This window comes from Humulus lupulus, chromosome 2, assembly GCF_963169125.1.
Source record: "Humulus lupulus chromosome 2, drHumLupu1.1, whole genome shotgun sequence".
In the NCBI taxonomy this organism is placed as follows: Eukaryota; Viridiplantae; Streptophyta; class Magnoliopsida; order Rosales; family Cannabaceae; genus Humulus; species Humulus lupulus.
The window spans coordinates 71,312,852-71,322,519 of record NC_084794.1 but is presented as its reverse complement, the minus strand read 5'-3'; the positions used below and the strand labels follow the sequence as shown (position 1 = coordinate 71,322,519).

The 9,668-nt window shown below is 37.1% G+C and overlaps 1 protein-coding gene across 1 annotated transcript; it reads left to right on the top strand.

Annotated features, from left to right (window-relative positions):
- The first annotated feature begins 7,211 nt into the window (after window positions 1-7,211).
- LOC133818006 (tubulin alpha-1 chain) lies at window positions 7,212-9,125 on the top strand. The gene is made up of 4 exons (XM_062250682.1): window positions 7,212-7,387; window positions 7,477-7,711; window positions 7,829-8,199; window positions 8,299-9,125. Exons 1-4 carry the CDS (start codon window positions 7,295-7,297, stop codon window positions 8,953-8,955), a joined length of 1,356 nt encoding a protein of 451 aa, XP_062106666.1. The 5' UTR covers window positions 7,212-7,294; the 3' UTR covers window positions 8,956-9,125.
- The last annotated feature ends 543 nt before the right edge of the window (window positions 9,126-9,668 follow it).

Here is a 9,668-nt window from a genome sequence, read left to right as displayed (position 1 = left end):
CTTGCCATGTGACGATAGGGTCACCAGGGCTTAACTGAATAGTGATTCATTTATAAGTTCGTTTAGGACAGGTGCATGGTGAATAGTCACCAACATAACCTTCCTCACGACTCTGGAGTCGAAGCTATGGACAATGTCCCTTAGCCATGTGACAAACAGTCACCGGGGTCTCATACCTTGGCTATATTCATCTGGTTGTAAGCCAGGCAAGCGCTTATAAGTTCCTCGACCCTAGGGTCGGTCTGGCATTAATGCTATAGAGCCATTCAATGCATGATTCTCGACTTTAGAGTTGGTCCCTGACTAGTCAGTGTCTCAACAGGTAAACAACGTTCAACAGCATTTAATATGCAATCCATGTCCACATATGTCAACCAACATGCCTTAATATCAAACCATGCATGTCATATACCTATACAGGGTGCAACTGTATCCATACACTGTTTTCTTACCTCTGGTTCGAGTGAGTATTATAATATGAACGACCCCTGAGAACGATCAATCTTTAAATTCCTTGACGGTCACCTGGTCATAACCAAAATATAGGATTCATCAATAAAAATGATAACCGGGGTTTCCCAAACCAAATCCCAGCCCCCGAAACCTCAAATACTACCCAACCGGGTACTAGGTCCAACCCCGAGGCCTATGGTTTGAATCCCTAAGCTAAAAACCACTTTTAGCAAAATTGGCTCTAAGGGCCGCGGCCCTCCCTGCTTTTGCGCCGCGGCGCGCCCTCAAACAGAGAGGGTTCTCCCTCTGCCAAACGCCAAGGGCCGCGGCGCTCCCCTGCTGCGCCGCGGCGCTCAGCCCAGAATGGCTAAGTCGGCCACACGAACCAGATTTTCAACCCTGCATTTCCCTTCACAAACCAGACCTTCTAACCCACTCTAAACCTCTTCCAAACATCCAATTCAACCCCTAAACCTTACCCATACACCTCCTCATCAAAACCCAATCAAACCAACATCAAAAACCTCCTTTGATCCATACTCCCCACATCAAGAACATGAATTGAAAACCTTAAACAAAAACAGAGCATGTATAAAAACCAGTGGCTAAAGCTCACCTTGAAACCGGTTTTGGACCTCCCTCACAAGCCAAATCAAGTCCCCAATCCAGCCCTTAAGTTTCCCTAGCTTGAATCTCCACCAAGTACTCAAAACCCAAGGAAAGCAATGGAGGAAGTGGTGTGTACGGGAAGAGAAGATAGAGCCTCTGTTTTGTTCTGTTTCATTCTACAGTCTTCAGCCACTTAAGTTCATATATATCCTTCCAAAAAGACCAAAATACCCCTTATGTCATCTTAAGTCTCCAAAGCCACCCCAAGGGCAAAATTGGTACATTCCACTAAACCCGTTAATCATAATTAACGCTTCTCAATTCCCGCTAATCTCAATATCCTCAAACACCAATATTTCATAACCCGTTACCCTAAAATCCCCGGTAGCGCTATAACCTTTTAATATCACCCCGAGACTCACCCCGAGCCCCGAGCTCAAATCTGTTATGACCAAACCGATAATCATGTTTAACGATCGTCTCATGTCGGAATACTCGAACCGATCCACATTATAATGTGTTCTCTCAATATATCATTAACATACAACAAATATTCAATTATACCCTCAACGGGCCAAATTACCATAATACCCCTGTAAACAAATGTGGACTCACAAGCATGCATTTAACATCATATGATAATATAATTCTCATAAACATGCATAAACACATTTAATGGCATAATTAAACAGTTATGGCCCTCCCGGCCTACTAATCCAGCCATTAACCATAATAGGGAATCCGGGGCATTACACACATATATATATATATATCTTCTATGGGTAAAAAAATTCTCTTGTCATTCTCGCGAACTGAAACATTTCCTTGTGGGCGAGGAGGTGTCGGATGACGTATAGGCGATGGAGGGTGCCGTATTGGCGAGGCAATTCGTCTTCTGTCAAGACGTACCATATTGGCTCGCCCATTGTTTACTCTGATTTTCCAAGTTGGTGGCAACACAGATTCGTTTCTTTGCACCTGAGTGGTTGATTAAGGTGTTGGTGGATTTATAGGGATCTCCGTCCTTTGCGGTCTCAACTCGCCTTGCTTGACTAGGCTGATTTCTGTGAGTGTGAGTCGCTTGTTCATTCCTGCGATTATTAACAGGTGGGTTGTTTCTAAGAGTCTGTTCAAAAGGCATGGAGCTCGAGGTTGCTGTTATGATAGAACGGCTCATGTTGGATCGATTGATCTTGTGGGACCGAGATCGATGGGACCCACTTTGCTTCCTTCCGACATTCTCGTCGGTTGTAGGGAAAGGTAATCGAGTTATTATCTCGTCTATTCGTCTATTATCCTGGGCGAGGTGGCTCCTTGGCTGGGTATTCTCCATTTCGATAGTAGTTAAATATCCATGATTTGGATTCGAAAGGCACGAAGCCGAACTTCCTGTTTCGTCCTGTTTCACGTGTTGTTTTCCAAGACTAAGCTGCACAGATGTGCCCTTTCTAGTTGGGTCAGCCGCACGATAATCTCCATGATCACAAGGTCTCTCTGATTCATTATCGCGCATGGAACGAGTTACCACCATGTTGGTTGTTGTGTCGAATATTCTTTGAAATTTTTTAAGCCTAATCTGCTCTCAATGAAAGCACCATTCTATTGACATAGTTTTTTGCCAACGGGGGATTAAGAAATCCAATTAGAGAGATTAGGCCTATTGATAAACCGTAAATATAAATTCACAAAGTTTTAATGTGGTTTAGTGGTTAAAAAACCACCTTGTCCACGAGTCACTTTTATTCTAGTTTAGAAACCCTTTATGAGATTGTTTATGACAATTTCAGCAGAGTTTAGGCGTACAAGATGTCGGTCCCTTTTACTGTCAATTTCCCTTGTATTTATAGGGAATTGTGATGGAAAATATTGGGTAACCGTACAATAAATGGTAACATACAAAATTAGATAACTTCCAAAATAAATGAGTATGTAAATTCCCTAATTAATCTTATTGTCGTTTATATTGATCAACAAATGTATATAACAATTATACGCACTTATTACGCATATTGGGCATCCAAGTATGTTGGGATTCTTCCATACGCGCATTCTTGAACCACCTCGAGCTAGATGTCACTCTCAAGCTGGGTACAATTGGAGAATGAAGGCATGACTTAGATAATGCTTATGCTTGATGAGGGCGATCTGGACACTAGACACCTCGATCTCTGTCATTGGCATTTCAAATGATCTAAAGGATCCTAGACTATCCAAAACTCAGTGACACAGCCTCGAACTGTTTATTCTGGAGTTAGCAAAACATCTCTGAAGTCTTGCAAACTTTATTCATTACATGCCAGCTGTACCCCGAGCAAGATAGTTGAGCTCGTGTTTTTAGGTTACAACACCTCCAAAGAAACACTTTGGACCCAAAAAGATAATTTTTAAATGCCTACAATAAAAGTCAATCCGCTCATGTTGACTCTAGTGAAATCATTATGGTTTTTGCACTTCTTTGTGCATGACCAATTTCACTTATGTATTTAACCAATCCTAACAGTAATAATATGAGTAATCATTTACGTAAAAGGAGTTGTAGCAACAATGGAGGAGAATATGATTGGAACCATGTTGCCAAATAAGGGTGTTCATTGGATCACATCCAATGGATTTAAGCCCATCCGATCCCATCTAATTATTCATTGGATGTTGGATTTTTACAACCGATCCAATCCAATTGAATTGAGTCAACCGATACAATGGATAATTGTATTGGATTGGTTCCATCCATTGAATGCATCCCCTGGTTATTTATTGGAACGGATCAGATCCATCCAATCATTTAGAGTCTTTTTAAATCTAATTTTCATGTATATTTCAGTTATAAAACACACAAATTACTCATCTAAACGAAAACACTATTTAGTTCTAATAATTTAGAAGCACACAACACAAGTTTATCTAAATTAGAAGCATATATGTAATTGGATGATTATTGGATCGGTTCGGTCGAGTTTTATTGGATGTTGGACCTCCATCCAAAAACCAACCGATCCAATTTGGACTTTTAAAAATTACATCCGATCCGATCCAATAATAATTGGATATCCAATTTTTGGCGGTCGTTTGTAATTGGAATAGATATATTCTGCTACGGCTGAGCATAAAATCTGAAAATTCGAAAAAATCGAGTACACCGACCTTCCAAACACCGAAAAAATCAAAACCAATTAAATCGAACACTAAAAAAACTGTTAACGGCGTAAACCAACACTGTTCGATCGGTTTGAAAAATTCGTGAGGATCGACCGGTTTGAACCGAAACTGACCGAAATTATAAATATATGTAGGTTATATTATGCTTATGGACCTTTAATTATGTTTTCAAACTTTTAAATTTGTAAATGTAGCTATGTAGCTATGTTCTATGTATTTATGTTTTAAAAAGCACAAAATTGAATCCAAAATTTTTAGTTTTTTTTTTAACTAAAACTTTCTAAAAAATTATGGAAAAAATTAAAAAAAAAAGAACTTCGGTTTGGTCGATTCGCAGTCCAAAACAGTCGGTTTTTTTCTTTACTTGGTTTGGTCGGTCGGTTTTTGGATGGCATCAATCCAGATTGAAAACCGAATTCTGGATTTAATAATATGAAAAAACTGCCCAAACTAACTGATGCTCAGCCCTATATTCTGCACACACCTATTGCCAGATGACTTTGGATTTGATCAAGATGAAAGTTAATGGGGAGAAGTGGATGTTTTTCACGATAAGAGCCAATTATATCTTTTTTTATATCATTTTCTTAATAATATATCTCTTTCCATTTTTGTTTCTTTCCCATAATTTTTTTTTTTAATTTGTCCCATAAAACTTGAAAAAAAGTATAATTGCCATATATTTGCAAACTATAAGTGCAAAACCCATAAAACTTGAAAAAAAAAACTCCCATGTTTATTTCTTGTTACAAATGTGGAAAGTTATGTTTGGTAAAGAGGAAAGAAATTAGGAAGAAGAAAAAAAATTAGAGAGAAATAAAATATTTAAGATGTAAAAGAAAGATGAAATCTACTCTAGTTGTTTGGTAGAGAGGAAGGAAAGAAAATTAAATTATTTTATAATTACTTTTATACCCTTAAAATTGTTAATATAAAATTAATAAAATAAGGGTACATTAGTAATTTAATATTGTCTTCTATTTGAAAAAAAAAATCCACACATTTTTTTTCTAATTTGGAGAGTAAAAAAAATAGTGAGAACCACTTCATTTTTTTTCTACTCCCTTTTCTCTTCCACAATCTTTTCTCTCGTACCAAACATTTTATACTTTTTTTGGACATTTTGTTTTGTCTAATTGCCTATTTTGACTCTGTGTTGTAATAAATGATTTTTTTGATCTTATGTTTTGTAAAATTGTTCAAATAAAAATCTAAACTCGATTTTATTAAAAGTTTTCTGAACTAAAATTACAAATAATTCACCAAACTAACAATTTAAAACAAAAACAAAATCATTATGTCTATAAATTGTGTTATTACATTCTATTTTTTCTTCTTCAAAATTGGGTTTAAGAGTCTGTTTGAACCATTTTACAAAACACTAAGTTCAAAAATAAATTTATCAAAACACAAATCTAAACAAGTAACGAGTATAAACCCTATTTTTTTTTCATCTCTTTTCTCTCCTCTACCAAACATTTTGAAATGTGATTGACTTGCACGTATGTATATTTCATATTTGTGGAAATTAGACTTGGTATCCATTTTGAATGATTCACTTTAATTTTTACCCACTATTTTAAACTTTTATATTAGTACCCAAATTTTCAATTATTGTACCCGTTCAATTACATGCTTTTTTTTTCTCCTTAAACACGCTACAATTAAGATGCATTTCCAATTTAACTATAATATGACACATATAATACACATTACAATAACACTTAGAACCATGTGCTCAAATAAGGGTAATTTGGGAAGTCTCATGATAATAATGGGTAAAGTTCAACTAAATATATTTAGTGTCTAATTTTAATTAATTACTTCTAAAAGTGGGTAGTTCTCAACTTTTCCCTCCATATTTTGTAGGTAAAGGAGAATTTTGGGCTCAATGAACTTTACATTATTGGGCTTGGTTCGTGGGCCTATATTGATGCCCTACAATGGCAAACAGGCACTGTGGGCTGAACCCCAAAACAATTTGGCCCAAACATTATTTTGGGGAGGCTATGAAACCTGGAAATACTTCCAACTTTTTATATTTTTTTTAACCTTTTAAAAGAAAAAGTTAGCTATCAATGCATGCGGAACCCAACCTACTTCTTAAAAGTACTTAGAACCAAAAGTGGATCCCATAGACTTACTCTAATCATGCTTAATATAAGCTTTTTATTATGGGACCTGATCTGATAATGATTAATTAGTACTGTAATGGCCGGAGATTTTGAATAAGTTCAAAGATAAATTATTTCAAAATTTTGCAACTTTTAAGGAATGTATAGGAATCGGAAAGGACCAACCCATTATGATGAGTCTAATAAGGACGAGCTTAGGCCCATTGTTACTGTTCAACTTGGAGAACTGTTTGGAAAACTAGTTCAAAGACAAAAAAAAGAAAAAGTTTCCAAATTCTGTCGACCATAAATAACTTTTTTATGTTTCTTGTTAAAAAAAATATCTTTTTTTAAAGTTTTTTAATTATATTTTTACAGTATTTGTATAAGTGTGGTAAAATTGATGTTTGGTAAATGTTGAGTATATGTGAAGTATATTTTTGTGAGATCGCATTTTTTAAATATACTGTATTTTTTAAAGAAAAAAAGACTTTCAGAAACCATAAAAAAGTTATAAAAAACATATAAAAATAAGTATTTTTGAGAAACTCTTTTATATAAATTCACCATTTTATTTGCGTTCTTAACTGGTAAATCATAAAATATATCGGTGATATTTACTGGTAAATTATTTAAAAGAGTTACAAATCTTCTAAGACTAATATAGTGGTAAGATTCGACACTAAAGAGAATCAAGTGATATTTATGAAAGAAGAAGAAATTCAAAAGCCCGATCGAATAGAGCGAGTTCCCTCCGAATGAAATTCAAAAGCATAACGGTCACGCCAGCTGGACCCCACATCCCACTTGCTCAGTTTCAAATTTTGAAACGTCCCCAAATTTATACCGACTTATAAACTCCTCCTTTTTATACCCTAAAAAAACCCTAGGCAATCTAAGATATTTCTATCGAAAAAACAGTAACAAAGCCTAAAAAAGAAGAAGAGAAAAGAAGAAGAAATATGAGAGAGTGCATTTCGATCCACATTGGTCAGGCTGGAATCCAAGTCGGTAACTCCTGTTGGGAGCTCTACTGCCTTGAACATGGCATTCAGGTTGGTTTTCTTCTTCATTTCATGCTTTATTCTCACCTGGGTTTTCATCAATCTGATATTTATTACAATGTTTTTCTTCTCTTACCTAGCCTGATGGACAAATGCCCAGTGACAAAACCGTAGGAGGCGGAGACGATGCCTTCAACACATTTTTCAGTGAAACCGGCGCCGGAAAGCACGTTCCCCGTGCTGTGTTTTTGGATCTTGAGCCGACCGTCATCGATGAAGTGAGGACCGGGACTTACCGCCAGCTTTTCCATCCCGAACAGCTCATTAGTGGAAAGGAAGACGCAGCCAATAACTTCGCTAGAGGCCATTACACTAGTAAGAAGCGTTCGAAACGTTTTAGTTTACTTTGGTTTTTGTTTTGTATGTGTTTGTTGTTGAAAATTTCTCGAATGTTTGTTCAAGTTTGTAATTTTAATTTTATTTGTTGGGCAGTTGGCAAAGAGATAGTAGATCTATGCCTTGACAGAATCCGAAAGCTCGCTGATAACTGTACCGGGCTTCAAGGGTTTCTGGTTTTCCACGCTGTTGGTGGTGGAACTGGATCTGGTCTGGGATCTCTGCTTCTCGAGAGACTCTCTGTTGACTATGGGAAAAAATCGAAACTTGGGTTTACTGTTTACCCGTCTCCTCAGGTCTCCACCTCCGTTGTTGAACCTTACAACAGTGTTTTGTCCACTCACTCCCTTTTGGAACACACAGATGTGTCTGTTCTTCTGGATAACGAGGCTATCTACGATATTTGCCGAAAATCACTTGACATTGAAAGACCCACTTACACTAATCTGAACAGGCTTGTATCTCAGGTATAAAAGATTCTAGCTGGAAGTAATATATAGTCTGATTTGATTCTTGTTTTAGTTACTTAATGGGCTTTTCTCTTTTTCATTCTTGTCTGGGCACAGGTTATTTCATCCCTCACTGCTTCTCTTCGCTTCGACGGAGCTCTTAACGTGGATGTGACGGAGTTCCAAACCAATCTTGTCCCTTACCCTCGAATCCATTTCATGCTTTCTTCATATGCTCCTGTGATTTCTGCAGAGAAAGCCTACCACGAGCAACTTTCAGTGTCTGAAATCACAAACAGTGCTTTCGAACCATCTTCTATGATGGCCAAATGTGATCCTCGGCATGGAAAATACATGGCTTGTTGTTTGATGTACAGGGGAGACGTTGTGCCAAAAGACGTGAACGCAGCAGTCGCCACCATCAAGACCAAGAGGACTATTCAGTTCGTTGATTGGTGCCCAACTGGGTTCAAGTGCGGTATAAACTACCAGCCACCTACAGTGGTTCCAGGAGGTGACTTGGCTAAGGTTCAGAGAGCTGTTTGTATGATTTCAAACTCCACTAGTGTTGCCGAGGTGTTCTCTAGGATTGACCATAAGTTTGACTTGATGTACGCAAAGAGAGCTTTTGTGCATTGGTATGTTGGTGAAGGTATGGAAGAGGGTGAGTTTTCGGAAGCCAGAGAAGACTTGGCTGCACTTGAGAAGGACTATGAGGAAGTTGGGGCAGAATCTGCTGAAGGAGATGATGATGACGAGGGAGAGGAGTACTAAGCTTTCGTTATAGAAGTATTTTGTTCTGCCAATGTACTCATTGGTCTGTAACTGATATTACAACACCCACTATCCTTTGTTTTTGATTTGTTGCTAGTTACATTTTGTGCTTCGGTTAGTTTTATTCAATGGATGGTTTCAGTATAACAAATGTTCATTTTGCTTCAAAATCTCAATTTTTAAACATCATGATTTCTGCCTCCTTGGCAGTTTTAGATAATTTTGTCAATAGGGAATCGCATGATTGTTTGGCCGTCAGGGTACTGTTAAAGCAGGCCCCACCGAATTGGCAGGGCTTTTCTTCAATCTGGTTACATAATGGTAAAAGAAAATATCTAAACATGAAATTCAGATTTTTTTTCAGTGCTCCTCCTGTCCCCTCTGGCCAATTTAAGAGGGGACATTCATTTCACAAAATATCTACTAACTATCAATTACTGTATGTTATTTTGTTTGAGTACTTGATTCTTAATGTTATTTAAATATGAAATTGGTATTTTGCGTAGCTCGAACTTAAATTTCTCGAAAAGTTGGTAGTGAAAAAGGCTTATTTTCTAGCATCATTATTAATTGTTTCCAGACTCACTGTACAGAAAAGGGGAGAGGGTAAGACTGCTTCTCTATTTATCTTACTCCTAAACTCTCATCCAAATAAACAAAAACAAGCAAAAGAAAGAAAAGGGAAAAAGCAAACAAGTGACCGGACATCACAA

Coding starts and splice junctions, on each gene's coding strand:
- LOC133818006 (XM_062250682.1), top strand. CDS start 7,295: ATGAGAGAGTGCATTTCGATCCACATTGGTCAGGCTGGAATCCAAGTC. Junction 7,388..7,476: donor GCCTTGAACATGGCATTCAG/GTTGGTTTTCTT, acceptor TCTCTTACCTAG/CCTGATGGACAAATGCCCAG. Junction 8,200..8,298: donor TGAACAGGCTTGTATCTCAG/GTATAAAAGATT, acceptor GTCTGGGCACAG/GTTATTTCATCCCTCACTGC.